This window comes from Camelus ferus, chromosome 8 (assembly GCF_009834535.1).
Source record: "Camelus ferus isolate YT-003-E chromosome 8, BCGSAC_Cfer_1.0, whole genome shotgun sequence".
NCBI classification, from domain to species: Eukaryota; Metazoa; Chordata; class Mammalia; order Artiodactyla; family Camelidae; genus Camelus; species Camelus ferus.
The window spans coordinates 72,486,734-72,507,116 of NC_045703.1; the positions used below are offsets into that span (position 1 = coordinate 72,486,734).

General features: G+C 46.9%; 1 protein-coding gene across 2 annotated transcripts in view; it reads left to right on the forward strand.

The window, feature by feature from the left end:
* Positions 1-17,366, forward strand: part of CEP43 (centrosomal protein 43) — a 28,055-nt gene extending 10,689 nt beyond the window's left edge. For both annotated transcript variants that reach the window (XM_032485347.1, XM_032485346.1), the window contains 6 exons: positions 6,502-6,728; positions 8,697-8,809; positions 10,166-10,234; positions 13,049-13,088; positions 13,979-14,075; positions 15,276-17,366. In XM_032485347.1, the coding sequence (XP_032341238.1) occupies positions 6,502-6,728; positions 8,697-8,809; positions 10,166-10,234; positions 13,049-13,088; positions 13,979-14,075; positions 15,276-15,350 (621 nt within the window). In that variant the 3' untranslated portion in view covers positions 15,351-17,366. The remainder of the gene's footprint in view (positions 1-6,501; positions 6,729-8,696; positions 8,810-10,165; positions 10,235-13,048; positions 13,089-13,978; positions 14,076-15,275) is intronic.
* The last annotated feature ends 3,017 nt before the right edge of the window (positions 17,367-20,383 follow it).

Here is a 20,383-nt window from a genome sequence, read left to right on the forward strand (position 1 = left end):
AGAAAAAGTTGAAAATACTTATTTTCCTCGTAAATGATGGTCATGTACATATTCTTAACATTATGATTTTTATCTGAGGGAAATAGAACTTTTTTTTTGGATAAGTTCCAATCGATAAAGGCCAAACCTGGCTCCCTCAGGACACTTCATGTGTGTTCAGCACCTTTCCCCAGGTGCCGGCTTGCAGGGGCCTGCGGGGACAGAGCCCAGCAGTGATCACTGCCTGGCTGCTGGTTTTTCCTCCCCAAAGATCTCAAAATTTGACTAAGCTGGTAGATTAGCTGCTTATAAAATTTAAATACTGGAGCCCTCAGAAGCATTATTAATTATCAGTATAGTTCTTACACTTACTTAGAATAAGATCAAGTTATTTAACGTTCAGGTCTGTGACAATCGCTAGTCCTTGTTGAGCCTTGGTTTATGTGCAGATTTTTTCACTAAGATGAGGATCTCCAAAATTAAAGGGTTTTGAAGAATTGCATTTGCTGTGTTAGCTGGCTCCAGTTCTGTTGGTTTCAGTGGTGAATTCCTGCTACTGTATTCGTTCACACTCCTTCATTCACTGCTACCTGAGAAGATGTTCTAAAGTGTACGCAAGTATGTTTGGACATTTACGTAGTGAAAGTCTTTGGTGTTACGTGCTGGGGGCAAGACAAATTTAACATGGATCCTCACTCGAGCAGTTCATAGTCAAATTGGAGAGGTGAGACATACACTAAGAAAAACAATTAAGAACATAACCTAGTGTGTTTCTATAGATGCTTTTAATCAGTTTCTTGTACTTTTTAAAGTGTATTTCATAGTATTAAATTTTAAAATCTTGTTGATGTCATGAGTTTTAAAGAAGTTAAACCATTTAGAAGAAGTCGATGCACAGAACCAAAGCACACCTCGAGACACACTTCCCTTTGTGTGCTGGAGCCAGCTGCTCTGTGGGTCCAGACTCGATCCTCCACTCTGGTGGGTGGGGCCTCCTGTGCCCTGAGGGGGGCCAGAGGGTCTGTGCCGTCCTTGACCGGGCCTCTTTCATCTCATGCTCCTGAGCCCTGAATTCAGGGAAGCCTTTCCCCTTCTACTTCCTTGTTCTTGTTTCCGAGTTGACTTTCTCTCTTGTACCCAGCACTGCCTGTTTCCAGGCCAACCGGTGACCCTTAGCCCTTCATCTCTCCTCCTTTCTGCTCTGCCCAGTGCACGCAGTAGGTTCCAGTATCCTTAACACTCACCATTCTTAACATCTCTGTAATCCAAATACCAAACTGATTGGTCGCTGAGGTTGCTCACAGCCAGACTCCAGGGGGAGCTGCTCCTGTGGAGATGAGTGGCGTTTCCAGCTGGGCACAGCCGCTGTGGCTGCCCTGGCTGTCCACGGGCAGTGGGCGTGCGGGCCAGGAGCGCCCAGGGCACGTTTCTGTCTTTTGCCTGCAGGAAGGCGCAGGTATTAATTGCTCATTCAGAGACTTTTGGCTGTTTTCAGAAAACCTATATTCATATTAGGAATAAACTTAAAAAAACCAGTTACATGTATAACTGATTTGTACTTATTGTTGTAAACCTGTTAATATGCAAAGCAAAATCTAAGGTTTTTGAACTAATTTGAGTAAAAGTGAAAGTCATGTTTCTTGTTCTTGTTACCGTGTGGGATAGTAAAGGCTGGGTAGAGGACTTGGACTGCAGGGGAGACAAATGTCAGGTGGGAGGACATGGCTCTAATGAGCTAAACATTTTAAATGTGTATTAACACTCATTTCCCAAGTGTCCTCTGTAATGGTCTGCTTCATAAACCATCTTGTACCAGGCATGATGCTAGTTGTCTGCAAAAAATAAACACATAATCAAAAATTACGACAGACTTTTGGTAGGCTCCTCTAAGATTTTTACCAGTAAGTTGAAAAACTAAATAAGGTATTACATGGTTATTGTTTGCTTTTAATATTAAGCTATTTTAATTATCACATTAAATGTAGCCTGAAAGGTTATCCTTTCTTTTCATAATCAGTTTTCAGGTGTTTTAAAACTTTTGAGGTTTTTATGTTTGTTTGTTTGTTTTTTGCTTCAAATTCTTAATAAATGGCATTTCTTAATTTGTTCCTTGTTTTCAAAATCTTGGGGAAAACCCAGCTTTATGCTGATTTAGGGCGGTGATGGGGATCACATTGTGTGTGTTTGGGAGTGTGTTTCTGCATCTTTTGCCGTCACCTTGGGGTTTTCTAGATAAACCAAGCATTATCCACACACCCCCCCGACACCCACACACCGTAATGAATGGATGCGCACGGTGAGCAGGATACCCAGCACGCCTGTGGTGGTTGGGCCTGACCGGCCGCTTCCCATCCCAGACTGCTTTCTGGCTGAACCCCGTGAGCTCCGGCTGCAGAGGTGAGAGCAGAGCAGCTGGATGGGAGTGGCTTTAGATCGATCGCACAGCCAGAGACGGCTGCTCATGTGCATCTGTGGGAATTACAGACTTTATAGAGCACAGGCTGAGAGTTTGTTTAGAAAAACTGAGTCTTTAGAAACAGGAGCTTATATGTTGTGTGGATTTCATAATCCACAGTGTGTACTGTCTAGGTAAGTCAGTTAAACCTTGAAATATACGTATGTGTTACAACAGTAGTAAAGTTGCTTCTCTAAATAACTCAGTAAAGTCATGGGTCAAAAACTGCCTTTCGCGGATTGGAGGGGAAAGCTGGGGGCTGAGGCATGGGCAGGGAAGAGAATATAAATTGCACGAATTTTTAAAATACATTTGCAAAACTGGGGTCTTTCTTTGGCTTTGATGTTTCTCTGTTATGAACAGTGTAGATTAAGCCTTTAGTTTAGAGAAGCAAAATTGTTTTTTCCAGGCTTTTAAGACATTCTAATGATAATTCAGGTTTTGGCTACCAGAAAATTAGTAATTATTTCTCTGTGAAACTGCTCTGTGATGCTTATTTTCTGTTAATCTAGAAATGATTACAGTCTTGAATGTAAGCGTGCTAGTAGAAAATAAAACATACGCCAAAAATTTGTTTTTAGGAATTTACTGTAATTTACCATAAAACTTAACTAGTCTTGAGAGCCATCCAAGGGAAGTAAATGACTGCTGTAGTGCTGTGCAGTAGGCCTCTTGCACAAAACTTGTACTTACAAGTGTTAGTCATTTATTGTAAGTACTTCTTAGTTCCTAGGGCTGCTTTAACAAAATACCACAAACTTGGTAGCTCAAATAGCAGAAATTTATTGTCTCACGGTTCTGGAGGCTGAAAGTCTGAAAGCAAGGTGTCTGCAGGTTTGGTTCCTTCTGAGGGTGTGAGGGAGAATCTGTTCCAGGCCTCTCTTCTAGCTCTGGTGGCTCCCAGCAGTCCTTGGCATTCCTTGGCTTGCAGACACATCACTCCAGGCTCTACCATCGTGTTCATGTGGCGTTCTCCCTGTGTGTGTCTGTCCCCTCTTGTAAGGACCCGAGGCATGTTGAGTTAGGGGCCGACTGGACTCCGCTACGGCCTCATCTTAACGGATTACATCTGTAGTGACCTTGTTGTAAATAAGGGCACACTCTGAAGCACTGGGGGTTAGAACTTCAACTTACCTTTTTAGGGGACACAGTTTAGCCCATAATGTCCTCCAAGGCTTCATGTTGCCCAGGGAGTGAATTCTCAGGCATTGTCATAGGATTTTTATTTTTTTTGGTCACACTTCTCTATTTCTAACAGTTCTTACTCTTAGCTACTTAGATTTCATCCTGAATCTTAATTTATCCACATCTAGGTGGTAGAGACTCAACTGACTGAAGTTTATGTATATGAGGCTTAAGCCATGATGGAAGGTTTTAAACAGCTCCCGGGTACATACATCTTGAGTTGATTTGTTGTTCCTCAAAAGATTTGGTCTTTCTTGTGAAAATTCCTCTTAAAGTTTGGCAGTACTTCTGTTTTAAGCTACAGAATGTTTTGATAGCTCTTTCTCCTCTTAGTGCGGATTTTTTTAAATAGTAAAATTAGTTTGGAATTAAGTTTAGTGAATTCATTAGCAACCCAGTTGCATAATGGTCTTTGTGGTAAAAAATGAGCCATAGTTAAGAAGTAATGATACATTCCTATGTGGCTTGGCATTTGATTTTGAGAACACTTCCAAAGCAGATTGAGTGCTTTTAAAATTTAATTTTACTCCATAGGTAAATAGAACTATAATTTTTTTTGTTGAGTTAGTTTACAATGTTGTATCAATTTCTAGCACAATTTTTCAGTCATACATGAATATACATATATATATATTCAGTTTCATATTCTTTTCACCGTGAGCTACTACAAGATCTTGAATATATTTTCCTGTGAGAACTGTAATTTTAAAATAAACTAGCTGTTATTTAAAAAATATGTATTATGTTGAACATCATAATATGCTACCTCATGAAACTTGTTTTCTTTTCATAATGGCAAGAATACTGCTGAAACTTGTCAAAGGTAATCATGGTGTACGTGAGTTGCCAAGCTCAGGTGGCTTCTTATGTGGCCTTAAGTTATGCTGATGGTGTGGCTTCCCAGGGAGGAGACTTGATTGGAATAATTACTGTTTCTCGTGATATGCTTTGCATTTGCATTTCATTTTGCTCCATGTTAGGTGTCCTTTTGGATTTTCTTGGGGATGTTTTGAAGGAGAAAGGCTCACTGTCTTAGTGTCTATAATTGTAAATGTATTTAAATAGCATTCAGGTTATTTCCAAATGCATTTTCTTTGAACAGATATAAATCAATTTTTAAAACACTTATAAATCAGAAATTATAATGGGCATGAATCTCATTAAGAAATACGTAAGTGGATGGTGCTTATCTATAGTTGTTTAATACCAAGAAAACTTTAAGAAAGTTGTTAGGAAATTGGAAGAAGTGTCTGCTTTGAAAATATCCTGCGTTGTCTAAATGGATGATACCTTGGTATTTATTTTTTCAGACATCTCCTTTTACAACCATTGATTTGTATCAGTAGCGTGGAAGGTGTACCGCTACACAGGGGCCTAACAATCATGTAGCATCAGTCTGGCCTGGGGTCGGCTAATCACACCTCTAGCTGGTTAATATAAACGTGTTCCTTCATGCAGACCGGTGCTTCTGTCTACACACGTCGTAGGAGTGAAATCATCCTTAGAGAGGGTCTTACTGAGTAATTTCTAACCCGCGTTGTTACTACCTTGACTCGGTAGTCATTAACTGTCCCCCAGCCACCCGTCTCCTTTTTTCTTAACTGCTAGTAATGATTTGACTTGGAAAAGACTACTCTGGTTCAATTCTTGAGGGATTCATGCCTGGGAATATTCAGTTCCTTAAAGTCATGTGGGCAGTGATGGAGTGTGGGCCACGCACCACATCCTGTGTCTCAGGAACTGCTGTACGCCGTGGTGTCTTACTCCACACTGCCCTCTGTCGTGTGAAGCTGAATCTTGGGAAACTGTCATTTTTAACCCCTAAAAACTGAAGTTTCAACCTAATAGCAGAACATAAGCCTTTAGAGCTAATCTCTGCAGTCGCGCTTTGATGTCAGACCCCGTAAGTCCCTGGGGACCTTGGCAAGTGACTGAAATGCCCCTACGTCTCCTTTTCCATTTCTGCAAAGGAAACAGACCTGTCCGCACACCATGGCTTATTTTGCAGTTTAAAATGAGGTAACACATGGGACGAATTGGATGGCTTTCTGTAAACATTAGCGGCTTCCATTATTATTATCATAAGTTTTTGCTTTTGTTGATGTTTTTATTGTTGTTGACATAGACATGTCTAAGGGCAAAAGAAATCTGATCAAGGATAGAACTTAGGGCCAAGTGAAAACACGGTGGGGACTATATTTTGTGCTGACATCACCGGATCAATAGGACAGGACTGGAAATGAGAATTTTGTACATTGGTTTAAGATAGATAGAAACATTTATGTAAGTGCATCCATGGACGTTTGAGGGAGATGTGGATTAGGGAGTTACTGTGAAAGTCTGAACTGAGACTGGTGCTTTAACTAGCAAATCTTTCCATTAGAAACGTGAATGGTAAAGGTGGCGTCTTTCATCTTGGCGTCTGTTGTGTTTGGCACTGGGTGGAAAACTGCTAGTTTTACTGGTGATTACTTTGTTCTAGTGCTTCCCTTACGTGAACTAACCTTTCTCTCCTTTATCAGTAATGCTCTTTTTTTGCGGGTTGAAAACAAGGTAATTTATGAAGCAGTGACGTATGCACAAGAGGAAATGGGAAAGTTTGTAAATGGGACAGGTGAAGATCTTCCTGTTTAGGGGGCGGGGAAGGAATGGCATAAACAAATTTCTCTGACATTTTTTCCCTTCAAAAGTTACTCTCTGAAGCCTGGGGATGAGCTCGTGGGTCGTGGGGTCACTCTGCACCTCATGCAGCCGCACGACCCCACGCGCGTGCACACCACACAGATCTGCCTGTGTTCACATGCCTTAAAAAAGTTATTTAAAGTGTCTTATTAAAGCTTTGTTTTACCAAGGAGACCTTTTCTCTTTTCCTCTCTGTCTAGAAGGCCAGCAGTGATGCTAGTCAGAGCGACACAAGCATCTCCTCGTCAGAGCCAAAGAGCAAAAGCAGTCTTCACTTCCTGGCCCATGAAGCAAGAGTTGGGTCTTTGTTAAGCAGCAAAAGTCTAGATGCCAAGAACAAAGCTGGTCTTTGTCCAGATGAGGATGATATGGAAGGAGATTCTTTCTTTGATGATCCCATTCCTAAACCAGAAAAAACTTACGGTTGGTGAGTAAACTGTGTTTTTGGATTATCAAACAAGAGGCTTCAGAATAGAATTTCTAAATGTTTTATGTTTAGGAAACGTCCGTTGGAGAAATAATGAGCTGCCAGTGGTTCTGTAATTATTGAATTCATAAGTCTGATTTCGTGTCATTAAAACCTTTTATTGTAAAACAGTTCCAGGTTTTGAAAGACGTAGCTGTTAAAGGCTTTAGCAGGTGGGTGTCTCCTGTGTGCCTGCCTGTCCAGGCGCTGCCTCAGGTACAGGGTGCAGGTGACGGCAGGCAGGACTCCTGCCTCCGGAAGCCGGACCCCGGCGCAGCAGCAAGTGGCGGTCGCCGCGTGCTGTGCAGGCGGAGCAGGCCGGCTTCGGAGGGCAGATCGGGGAGAGGAGGGAGGGGCTGTGTGTGGAGGCCTGCGGTGGTCGGTAGGTGTCGGCGAGGGGAGGGCCTCGCTCGAAGGGTGCCACCTAAGCGAAGAGCTGACGGAGGGGGCGAGAGTGAGCCAGGCAGACGGCTTAGCTGCCAGAGCTCTGCGGAGGGGTGTGGCAGGTCGGGGGCTTAGGGCAAGGGGGCCGCAGGGACACCATAGCAGGGGCTTGGCAGCCCAGGGTTCTGAGCACCAGAGTGACCAGATCCGCATGCACCATGACAGGCTCACCTGGCTGCCGGGTCCCCAGGTGGGAAGCTGTTCAGAGTATCCAGGTGAGAGATGATGGTGGAAGTGGTGGGAAATAGGTGGTTTGGGTTGTATTAATGAGGTTAGGTCCAAAGGGATTTGCTGAGAAGTGTGCGATAAAGAAAGTGCTGTCAAGGGTAGTTCCAGGGTGTCCGGGCTGAGTAACTAGAAGGTTGAAAATACCATTTCCTGAGAGTGACGAGCGGAAAGAGTGAGATTGGACTCACAGGTGGGCCATGTGACAGTCTTGAACTCACTTCCCCCCTGTGAGGTTTGAGAAGCTGGTCGATGGAAAGGTGAAGTTGGGTTTCCGGTGTGATCTGGGGACTGAGGGAGAGGTCTGGGCGAGGGATGGACATGAGGGGTCATCAGTCTTAGGTGAAGCTGCAGGCCAGGGGTCTGGAGGAGGTCACCGAGGAAGGGGCGCTACAGCAGAAAGGGGATGGAGAGGGCCCGAGAGAAGGGGCCTTGAAGGAGGAGCCCGGGGTGAGCTGAAAGTCAGTGCATTTAGCGACATGGAGGCCAGCGGTGACCTTCACGGGCAGTCTAGTCGGATGGGGCTGGGCAGCATTAAAGGATTAGAGGGGGTTCAGGAATGAGAGGAGAGGAGTGTAGCTGACGAGGAATTGTACAGGGTGCAGAAGGATGGGTGGGGCTGGAGGGTGGACGTGGGGCTGAGAAACACTGAATGGGATAAAGAACAGCACGTGTGTACGTTGGTGAGAACAACCCCGTTCTAAAGACGAGAAGTGAAGGACGTTTGGGAGGGAGAGAGGGTTCCTGGCACTGCTCCTGAGTGCCTGGGCCCAGGGCTGCAGGAGCTTTGAGGTCACCGCACAGTCGCTGGTCCTGGGCAGCATCACACGTCTGCTTGAGGCTGGTGGTCGTCACCGAGGTGTAGGGAGGCCAACTGGCCGGGTTGTTGGCCTGCGCAACACTGCTGTGTCTGAGGGGCAGCGCAGTGCTGATCGGTGCCTGGCCGCCCCTCGTCTACGTCTCTGGGCCACGGGAGGGGCTCCTGATGAAGCCCCCATACAGTGAGGCTGACGAAGCAGAGAGTCACTTGTGAGGGCGATGCCTTGCTGCGAGAACGTGCCGTGATCTGAGTCTGTGCACCCCGTGGGTGTGCTGGGTGGTGAGTGCGCGCCCCGTGGGTGTGCTGGGCGGTTTGGCGTCTGTGAAATGTATACTCTGTTTCCCAGCCGCTGTGTTGCCCATAAGATATACTCAGGTTGCTTATGTTTTAGTGACAAGAGTTTATGTATCCCATTTAACTGTACTCTTGTTTCTTGTTAGGAGAAGTGAGCCTAGTAAGCAAGTAGGAAGTCTGGCATCGCTCTCTGACGCTCCCCCCTTAAAAAGTGGACTCAGCTCCCTTACTGGAGCCCCCTCGTTGAAAGATCCTGAAAGTAAGTGTCTGGAAGTCCCTAGATTTGCTGACTGAGGACTTGGTCTTAGAATGCTGATAATATCTTTTAGTCTAATTAATTAAGTAGTATATGATCATTGCTAATTTTTTCAGAAAAATATATGTAAAATTATAAAAATAGCCCATAATTTTACCCCTCAGTGTTATTTTCTGTTAATACTCTATTATTTTTAAAATTTCTTTTGAATATGGTCATATCCTGTATATTGTTTTGTACTTTGCTTTTCCTGTGCCAGGAAAATACTTTTAGGAAATTGACTTTTTAGCTGTCTTATATAATGCATAGGTATAATTTTTAAACCATCTCTCTTTGTTGGACATTTAGATTGACTTATGTAGGATTTAAGTTCAGTTTTTAAAAATTGTTTCACAGATTCTGTAGCTACCGCAGTAATCATCATAGGAATGTTAAAATATTATTCTGCCTTCAGGGATTTGGATCAGATGTGTCTTTTTATGTGTAGCAAGGATAAGGATTGTTAGCTAGACACAGAATAGCCCTGCTGCTGCACACAGATGGCGACAAGACCAGGGATCTAAAAAGCGCAGCCTCACATGTGTACCCCTGCAGGTACACTGAACTGCATCAAAGTAAGTGCAGGATTAGGCTGGCAGAGTGTTTACAGCGTAAATCTGCCTCTTTGAGTGGCTGTTTATTAGGAAACTGCGCTGGGATTTTGCATATCTCATTGTACTTACTGACCTCCTTGTGTTGCATGGTGCCACTGTAGGTCTCCCAGGCACGCGGAGGAGATGGTCTGTGGCTTCTCTTAGCCATCTGGTAAACCAGCCACGTATCTGTCAGTACGGCCCACATCAGTTTCCCTTTTTTTCTTTCCCATGGTCTTGTCCCCTTCAGTGAAGGATCCAGACTGTCATGCTCATGTCCCTGTTAACACTGGCTGGGGAGTAATGACTTAGAGAGGGCGCTGAAAACTAGGGACTGAAGAAATAAAACCAATGAAGAGATCAGTCTGATAAATGAAGTAGCAATAAAACTGAAGCAAAATTTAGAAGTTCAAAGGAAAAGTAAAACTGATGAGAATAATTAATTGTAGTCCATGAATTCATACCCGGTCGGGCTTATCAAGGTTAGTATCTGGTAGTTGGGTAAAAACTTATTTTTATCAAGTTCCAGTATAGAATAGTGTGGTTGAAAAGGGGTGTGTGTTGCCTGATGTGATGTGTAATGCAGTGTGGTTAATCACGGCTTGTAACTCCTCTTTCTTCCTGGTCACTGTGTTTCGTGAACAAGCCCTGCACTGAAAAAAAACTGCCATGGTTTGGAGGCTGTTGTGTTTTGAAAGTTAACGTGACTGTTTTCTCCTGTTCACAGGTAAAAGGGGAAGTACAATTTTGAAAGATCTTAAATTGGTCAATGATAAGATTGGATCACTTGGATTAGGTAACTAGATTTCTAATTTCAGTGTTGATTGTTCAAGGTGATAATTTTTTAGACTAAAATCTTAAATGAAGTGTCAGTCAGCCCACAATAAGCACCTCATGAGCGGATGGTTGGCTGGCTTTTCTGTGTCCAGGGCTACTCTGTGGGCCAGGGTGGAGGCAGCAGGAAGCACCCCAGATTCTGTCCTGGTGGAGTTTAAACCTAGTAGGGAAGATGGGCGTTAAACAAGTCAGCGCACAGTGTCGTGGAAACGGCTAGCGAGGTGGCTTGGCCTCGGAGCTCGGGAAGGCCTCTCCCAGGATGCGACTTCTCCGCCGAGACCGGTGGGTGAGGCAGAAGGGAAGGGCCTGTGATTCCTGCCGAGGGCACGGCTTGTGCAAAGACAGAGGCATGCTGGGTGTTGGGAGTGCGCGGCTCAGGCCCCAGGGGCTGGTCCACTGGGAGAGGTCGGCTTGTCCCAGGAAACACGGTGGGTGGCTGTGTGCTGTTGTGCAGCGCAGAGCAGCCATGAGTACAGCCTTCCCTGTGAGAGAGCAGCCCGGCCGCTCGCGGGGCCTGGGGCGGCGCAGAGGGCTCTGACCGCTGTGCGCGCTGCCTGTGCTTCGCTTGGACGCTCTCGTTTCAGTGAGAAGGTGAATCCTGAGTCCCAAGACACGTTTCTCAACTGAAGCTTTGGAGCACAAGTACTTTAGTGTGGGAGACAAAAATGCTAGCCAGAGGCACCCACACTCACTGACAGGCACTGTGCGTGCTTAAAGCATGGGTCGGCGAGCTCTTTGACAGGACAGAGTAGGTATTGCAGACTTTGTGGGCCACATGTGGTCTCTGTTGCATATTCTTTGTTTTTTTACAATCATTGGAAAATGTAAAAGCCGTTCTCAGCTCACAGGCTGCGCAAAAACAAGTTGTCGCTGGATTTGGCCTGCGGGACTGGCTCCTGTCTATAGTCACGTGTGTAACAGGAAGTCAGAGGCTCACGTTGTGTTCTAGCGTGTTACGCAGGAACTGTTTTGTCTTTGAACTGGCTACAGAAGCTGGGGCAGGTAGCGGAGCAGTTTTCCCTAAATCCAAACTGCAGCCCAGCTGTCCCACTGTCTTCGCTGAATGGCCTCTTCTGTGTGCTTTGGAGTTGGCCTGGGGACACCATGCCTGGTCATGGAGGTGGCCTCACGATTTCAGAGTCGCCACCACTGCGGTTTCTCTTGGCACGTGCAGACCAGCCACCTCTGTGGCTTGTCTGATCCAGGGGTAGCTGCCCCCACTCTCCCGGGCGCCACTGAACACTCGTTGCTCTCGAGCACTGTCCACCCTCAACTTGTGAGGCCTGAGTCATCTCGCTGTGAGTGCAGATGGGCTGTTTATTCGAGGGGACAAGCAGTTGGGAAACCTGGTGCCCACACTGCTGGTCGTCAGGACTCCAGGCTCGCGCCGGTGGGGTTGGATGTGGCTGCCTCTGTGGTCCTTGCTTTCCTCAGTCTCGGGTTTTCTCTCCTCCCGCAGGCACAGTCCTCCTGTCTGTCTGATCTGCACAATGCTTGCCTCCCCCCAGCCCTCCCCCTAGTCCTCTGGCCTGAGCCTCCCAGCAGCCTCCTGTTTCCTCCCCTCCTGCCTTCCCTGAGCACGCGTCTTCCTGCAGGGGTTGCGTCCTCTCTGGGGAGTGGAGGTCAGGTGGCACTGCCCTGTTCTCTCTCCTTCCTCTTCCCCTTCCCCTCCTGCTCATGACCTGCCTGGCCTTGCATGGCCTCTGCCAGCCCTCCTGCTCTCTGCTCCTTTGTCTGCCTCCACCTGCTGCCAGCTTCGCTGTTCTATGGTGTACTTGCTTCTGCACCGTTTTTCAAACCACCCCAGCCACCTCCGTCTCAGGGCACATGTTCTTGGAACACACTTTTCCCAATAATTTGTACGTCTGGTACTTTCTTTAGGTTTCAGCTCAGCTGTCACCTCAGAGACTTCTTCCCAGTCCCCCTACCACATCTGGTTTGTTCACCTCTTGGCTCTTCCCACGAGAGCGTTAGCTGCTCAGATGAGCGCTGTCACTTGCCGCCGTGCCGCAGGGGCCCTGGCAGTGCGGTAGTTGTGGGGCTTCACCAGAAGAGGGTCACTTTGACTGCCCGTCCAGAACTTGAATTCCCCCAACCAGGCCCCTGACGTCTGGTGCCGTGGGGGACTCAGGGGCGTCCCTGAGCCGCCTCCTTTCCCTGGGGACGCGTGACTCTCCGGTGTGTCTTCACACGCCAGTCGTTCACAGCTGACTGTTAGGACGGGCCTCTAAGTCTTTGCCTCGAGGCTGACCACCCTGCCTCCTCGGGGACGTGGAGGTGTGCGCTCTGCCGAGCCTTGCGGAGCGCTTGGCGCTGACGGGCCTTCACTGGCCGCGCCCTCCCCTCGGGCTGCTGCCTCTCAGGAGGAGCCTGCTGCGTGCTGCTGCCTGTGTGACGTGCTAGCCCTGTGTCTGCGTCACACAGCTGCGGGACTGGCCGTCCTTTAGAGCTGAGGGGACGGCCAAGGGCGTGCCCCTCTCACCCGGCCAGAGTCCTTGAGTGACTGACCCGGTGCTGCGTTTCGAGGGCTCAGGCTGAGCGTGGGCTGCCCTCTGTGATGCGGCACGACAGTGCCTAGGCGGTCCGTTCTTTCATTTGCTCTCACCGTATATGTGGTAAAAATGTGATTTCTGATCTTTAAGACTTCTTTTTTAATAATGCAACATAATTCATTAATGTAGTTTTCCAAGGAAATGTGTGTGTTTAATTGTAGGTGAATTGTGATGTGTGTTTATATAAAGATAACATATGTATCTTTTCTTGAACTTGTCAGGGACTGGAGAAGAAGATGACTATGTTGATGATTTTAATAGGTAAGAAAAATAGTTGGGCAAGAAACATATAAATTTTAAGCAATTTCTGAACACAGGGAAGTATGACAGAATTACATGGGCGCTTGTTGTAGTGTCTTTGACTCTCTCGTTCATATCGTTTGAAAGTGAATGGAAGACAGGTAATCCAGAATTATACATTAGACTTGGGAGCATGTTTTTGATATTACATTGGAGTAAGAACATCTATACTGTGTTCAGGGAACTTGATAAGAATGAGAAAAGGAAACACGTCGGAGAATGGCCTCAGAAGCCCCATGGAAGCAGTGCGGCCCGAGGGTGCCCAGCTCTCCTCCTCTCTGACCCCCCGGGGCACTGTCCGCATTCAGCTTGTGCAGAATGACTGCTCATGTTGTTTTTCTGATTCAGATGACATTTCTTCATATTTTGTTTGAGATAACTTTTTTATATATGTAAAGAAAATATAATTTATGACTTGGCCAATAATTAACTTGGAAGTAAGATTTTTTTGTAGATATGATTAGAAATTTTATATTAAAGTCTGAGAATTTTACATAATTGACAGTTTTTCCCTCCAATTTGGAATTTGTTTATTTTTTAAACACACAAGTTTTTGAGAGACGAAATTTTAAAAATCCAGGTTTGCTTCTTTCTTGCCATTGTGGCTGTAGTCACCAAGTGACCTTAGTGTTTCTCATCTGTTAAGTGGACTGGACTGCTCCTGCTGCCCTTGCTAAGCCATTTAAAGGGTCAAGTGAGGTGAGATGTATAGAATTAATGATATTTAACATTTTATTCTATTTTACTTCAAGGATTAAAGTAATTATCTGGTTGGATTGAAAAATGGTAATTACTCTCTCTAAATGTTTATACTCAGAGTTCTTAATTGTTCTTTTTTCCCTTGAAATTAGTACCAGCCATCGTTCAGAAAAAAGTGAGCTAAGTATTGGTGAAGAGATTGAGGAAGACCTGTCTGTGGAGACAGACGACGTCAATACCAGCGATAAGGTACGCGGTGCTTCCCACACAGGCTGCTTGTGCCTGGGCCTTGATTACTGTGGAGCTTCAGAAACGTCACTGACTGGGAGAAAACCAGGTGAAAGTTATGAAAAGTTTATGACAGAGCTTCCTGGTCCAAACCTATAAAGTGTCTACAGTGGATGTGTAAGGCTGTTTCCTGCTGCTGCTTGCTTTATTAACAGAGTGCTTCTGAAATGCCTGTGTATTATTGTTAGGTTATTGGGGCATTGCTATGGATGGAGGTCGGCCGCAGTGGGTCAGGACTCGAGTCAGAATAGACCACCTCAGGGTGTAGACAGTGTAGGCAAGCGATCTCTTCAGAGAAGCCAGTGTAGAAAGTTGCTGTGTGTATCAGAGCACTGTGAATGCACGAGGTGAAGCAGAGACCGAGTGCGGAGGGTTTGTGGGACCTGAGCAGGCAGGGAGACAGGACAGCAGAAACAGGGAGTCAGGGTGTAAAATCAGGATTCCGTTCTGGAGGTCCAAATTTGACCTTTCTATTTGGCGGAGAGCAGAGGACTTAGATGCGTATCAGGCATGAGGCGCCCGGTGGCACCTCTGGACCAGATACGGGTACCCACAGAGGGCTGTCGCTGCCGCCGGGAGGTGGGCCTCGCTTTCCAGAACATGGACGGCTTCTCGGGTGCTTGTGCCTGTCAAGGATTATCCCACAGGGAGGGGAGAGGCAGCGCCTCGTAGTGAATCTGGGCCTGGTTCCTACCCTCATTCTCAGGCAAGCCTTAACCTTTGAGCCCCAGTTTCGTCATTCGTGAGAAGGAGGTGTTCATGCCTGCCTCACGGGATGGTGGTGAAGGCTGAGAGGTGGCATGTCAGGTACCTCCTCTAGCTCTGGGCGCCGTGTGGGTTTGTAATAGTCTGTCTTACCTCTTCGCCGGATGCTCTCCGAAAGAGGCTTCAAAGTGTTGCTTTAAAGTTCCCAAAAGAACTGCAGAAGGATTATTTTAACCATCAGTTTTCTTGTTCATGTAGTTTTCCCTGTTAGCTCAGCTTTTGGTATTATCCCCAGTTTCAAAATAGGAAGAAGAAAGTAAGGACAAGGGCTGTTGCATATGAAGCAGGTTGTAGAGCATAAGATAATACTTAAGTCACGGCAGTATGTGTTAAAAATTGTTTAAGACTCTGCTCACTTTCTGACACTAATTCTTTTCTTTCTTTTGAACAACAAAGCTTGATGACCTGACACAGGACCTGACTGTGTCCCAGCTCAGTGACGTTGCAGATTATCTGGAAGATGTTGCATAGACATGAGTGAAGGAACTTCTGATCAGCAAAGGACAGAGGACCCTGATCAGTTCCTTTTTTTCCCCAGTCACTCTTTGCTGGAATGTCTGCTCCCTATTGGTGCCTTGTGTTTCAAAAAGACTATAGATATTTTTAAAAATCAACTTTTCATTATACAAATGAAATGCTTCCTGTTTGAGCCCATGTGTGGGAGATTTAATATTCTTAATTTGGTTTAGCGACATGTTTCTCTATGGAAATTGATTATCTGCGCTCAGTTACTGCAAGAAGCGAGCCCATGAAAATGCCAGTGTTAGCTCATCAGGAAAGGGGTCAGAAAGCCGCAGGTTTCATAGCCCCGTGCGTGCCTGTGGGCCAGCCGCCCAGGGCCAGGCATCGGCCATAGGCGGTTCTTCTGCAGTTGACATTGAGCAGTAGTGGTTCTGCAGCTGGCTGGCAAGGTGGCCTGGGAAATCTGTACTACGGAGGCCCTTTACTGTAGGTTAAATTTGGTAAGTCAGCTCTATTTTGTATTTCCTTCCATTTGGAAGGTTTGTTAGACCATTGAGGTTATGTTACAATACTTGTGTGTGCTACTTAGTTTTGCTTGTTTTAAAGAAATCCAGAGTTGGTTATGACCTTTGATTCATGGAGTTGTCCCCTGGCAGCCTTTGCAGTCACCGCCCTGTGTCCATGTCAGAAGCTTTACTCACCGGTTCTCGTTATAATTTATTATTCGTGAAGATGCCTTGAAACATACTGAATACCAAAGGCATCTGAAACCATTAAGCAGCGCTTTTATTTCAGGTCTGTAAGTTAATTACATTAAAATCCAAATTGGACTGTCACAGTAGTAATGGCCTAAGACCAGATCCAGTTTGACCAGCTTCATACACTGTACGTAGTTTCATCGTAACCCTCTGAAGCCAGCCGGTGATAGACTGTCGGGCAGTCTCGTTTACACTGTTTCCGTGGTGCTGCTGTGTACGTAGGTGGTTGACACCTATGACACTGAAGTGTTGAAAAGAACAATTGGAAGGGATGTGTGCATGTTCATATTAATGTAAGTAAAGCTGTGATTGTGTGTTAAAGTTTGTACTTTTTTATTTCAACTAAATTAAAGCTTTTTGTTGAAAGTCACCTTTATTAATGAAAGCAAATTAGACCTAATTCATTGATCTCAGTTAGTGAACAGACTTTGTGATTTGTATAATGCCACTTTTTCATTTCACATTAGTCTGAATATTACAAAAATATTTAAATAGGCTTTAATATGTAAAGGGAGATGATAATGTAAGGGTTAAGGTTATTTGACATTAGAATCTAATTTTACATGAAACTGAGCCATAAATGTCGAAAGGCGGTAGGACACAGACGGGCCAGGGAGCCTGCGTCTGCCCTCAGCCTGTGGGCTGTCAGCTCGGTCTCCGTCAGGCTCTGCACGTTCCGTGTGAGGAAACAGCGCTGCCTGGAGATGGACTCTGCTGCTGGAAGTCTCCCGATGTGCTTGGTTATAAAGTGTGTTTTCTTGGAGGTCACTCTGTAAACAGTCGCTTTCTGTAAAGACTGTAACTGTGTTCGGCCCTCTGGAGTCTGTCAGGTGTGTGACTTTTGAATCTTTGTTAGGAGCTAGATTTCAGTGAAGTGATTATTGGGGGTGGCTCTTTAATTTTGTGGAAAAATTTGAATAGTAGCATCTGAAGTGTGTCATTTCTTTATGACCCATAGACTCCCACCTTTTGATAATATCTGGGAGGATGGGGAGGAAAATGCCAAATACAAGACCCTGCATCAGGTAAAGCAGCGCTAATGACATAGAATCCAGCTCTGGAAACGCCTGGCTCCCACGCTGTCCCCTGACTAGGTGGAAGGTTTTGAGTGTGATTAGCGTTTTCCTTTCGTGAAGAAACACGTTGAAATAATAACCCGTGAAATAACATTGTTATGGTAAAACTTGTGTTTTACAGTGGAGTCTCCAACTGTCTTGTTTGTCAGATGTCAATAAAGTGTCATTTTACTGATGATGACTGAAGTGGATAAGAGCTCACGCCTTTTCTGTTTTGTAGTAACAGTAACGCAGCGCCTGCGGTGCCGACGCTGTTCTTGTTCTGTCTGCACCGCCTGCCTCTGCGCCCCCGCTTCAAACCCGCACCTGCTACACAGCCCGTCTGCTCCTTCCAGCTGCCTGGGGGGCTCCCGTCCGGGGTGTGCTTGCCTCTCCCTGTTGGGGTGGCCCTGCCCCCTGGCCCGGGCCAGGCTGGCCGGTTTCCCTCCCATGGCATCACGGCCCTGTTGACCCCGTGGTTCTTGTTCGCCTCTCATCGCTTCCTGGAACGCGCTGGGCTGTCACCGTAAGCTCCGCTGGAGCAGGGACTTGACGCAGCATCCGCCGCTGTCTGTGCTCAGCAAGGGTCCTGGGGCTGGGGGCTGGGGATGGGGGGATCAGGGCTCCAGGGAGCTGGCCTGAGGACCCCGCTGGACATGTGAGGAGGGCCAGCAAGGAGAGGCTGCACCCGGGCACCCCATGGGTCAGACGCAAACCCTCCTGGGTACCACCTTGGGCTGGCTTGCACACTGACCCATCCACCCTCCTGACACGGTCCACACCGCCAGCCACCATTGTAGGACAGGGGCGTGTTGGGGGAAACAGGTGCGGAGGAAATGAAGGCAGCCCCACTGTGTGCAGACGGAGGCGCCCTGGGAGGAGGGGAGAGGGCAGCATGTGACCAAGGCGGGGATGAGCCAGCAGAATGGCTTATCGTGGATGAAACATAATTCAGAGAACAGTTTTGAAGTAAAAATCTAATTGCTCTATGCAAGATTTGAAAGATTTTGTACCTAAAAAAGGCTGCTGTGAAAAGATTCAGTCAAAATAATTTTTGCTTAAAAAATTATGTGGCTCAGTTGTTCAGTGGAAGGGCTGAAAATGGGACAACAACAACAACGTGAGTGAACAAGGAATTCTCTGTGCGTGTTTAGCAGAGACCAAGACAGAGACGTGGACACAGGACTGACGAAGGACTGCAGCACCCACATGTCCGGGGAGGGGTTCTGGCCACCGGGGGTAAACCGAGGCAGAGGCGTTGGCAGAAACTTGGTTTTACTTGGATGTTGAGGGAAAGGAGAAGAGAGAGCTCCTTGGGTGATCGCTCGGTTTCTGATGAATTTCTGTTCTTCTAAGGCCTCATTCAGATGTCAGTTCCACGTCAAGTCTCCCTTCATCCCCTGAGCTGCCTCCAGCGTGGTGCATTTCACAGTCTGGGTTTTTCTTGTGTCCCTGTCAGCGGTGGCCAGCTTGGATTTCTGGTTGTGACTTCACCACCACTTAAAGGAGACTTGGATGGTAACAGAATGAAAGCCACCAAAATTTTCGAAGAATCGCAGTATGCCATAAACATTTACATCAAACACGATTTTCACAGCCCAAAGTGCATTGATTTCTTAACAGAAGAGAATTGCAGGATTTAAAAATAACAACTCTGAGGGCCCTGCAGACAGAGCTGTCCGGGGTGAGATCCAAGCTTGAATTTACAGGGTGAGCGTCTTTATTCAGTCCTGCGGCTCAGGGTCCATGTGAGGAGGAGGACCGATAAAACAGAAATGATCCCGACATTAAAAACTAACAAAATACTTCTCCAGATTTTACCCCAAACCGTCATTCATGAGTTAAGTTTTGCATAGAAATGATGATTAGGCTCTTGTATTACTCGATAATCCAATTAATGAAGAGGCGTGCATCGTGTAAACACAGTAAAAACATTTAAACTTACTAATGATTTGACAAAATATTGATAAAGACAGCATAAAACATGATATGCCGTTAGGACAAGGGCCTAAATGAAAATCTGGTGAATGAATAATCAAGAGAGCATATATGTTACTAAAATGTTACTAGTCACTGAAGGAAAATCTGAAATGCTCTAAATCCCAAACTCCTGTGAGAAAAGAACTTGAAAAAGTTTTCCAGAATTGGACAATTCTAACAGGTGAATGACATTTCCAAAATGAATTCATCAATCGATAAAACTCTTAAAATAATAATTGCAAAACCATCTTGATCAGTCATTCTAAAGTAAATTTATTTTTATCTCCATAGAGAGGTATTTTAAAAAGTCATTCTGGTTGAAATGTGGTATCAGAAGGGATGCCATTAAAACAATGTAGGAAAACTGTACTACAAAGCTACGTCAGGCAGTTAACGAAAATATTTTCCTGTATTTTGCAATGTTTCTGTTTATTTGTCAGATTTTAACAATCTGTAGTTTGTTGGGATTTTGTTTCTGTTCAGAGTCTCTACACCTGTAGCTGATTCTGTGTCGTGATCTTGTGTCCCTTCTCTAGCAGAAGGCGGTCCCCACTGCCTCAGGCTTCACGCACGCTCTGCCAGGCGGGGGCCTGCCCACTGGCCATCGCCACCCGCCTGCCCCTCGCCTCACCGCCGCCGCGCGGCCCTGCGCCCTGCGGTCGGGCCGAGACCGGCTGCCCGTGGGGTCGGCGCCGCCAGCTGCTCGCCCGGCAGCCCCCGCCGGTTCCCGTCGGCCTTCGTGGTCTCAGACTACACGCTCAGTCTGCCCCGAACTCAGACAGAAGCGGACTTTCTCGGAAAGATACAGGGCGGGGAGCCGGGCGGCGAGAACGGGCAGATGGGAGGAGAGGCGGCCCGGCGCTGGCTGCGGGCCTGGCGCGGACCCCGCCGCCCGCGCGGCTGCGCCGGGCCCGGCGTCCCCCCTCCCGATGCCGACCCCGCGCCCGGGCGGCGAGCCGGCGGGGAGGCAGGGGCCCCGTTCCCTGTGGCTTTGGTAGCGGGAGCTGCCCCACCCAGACTCCACAGGGGAAACACGCCGGGGAGATGGGGAGAGATGAGCGACCGTGGCGAGGGGCCGCCGCACCCTTCCTCCCGGGACCGCGCTGGCTTTCTTGCGGCGCGCAGAAGGCCGGCAGGTACCACGGCTGGGCTGACTGTTCGGTGCGTGGACTGCGCTAGGCACCCGCGTGTTCTGATTTAACCCTCATGGTAGCTTGACGAGACGGTCAAGCAGCGAGTGAGCTAGACG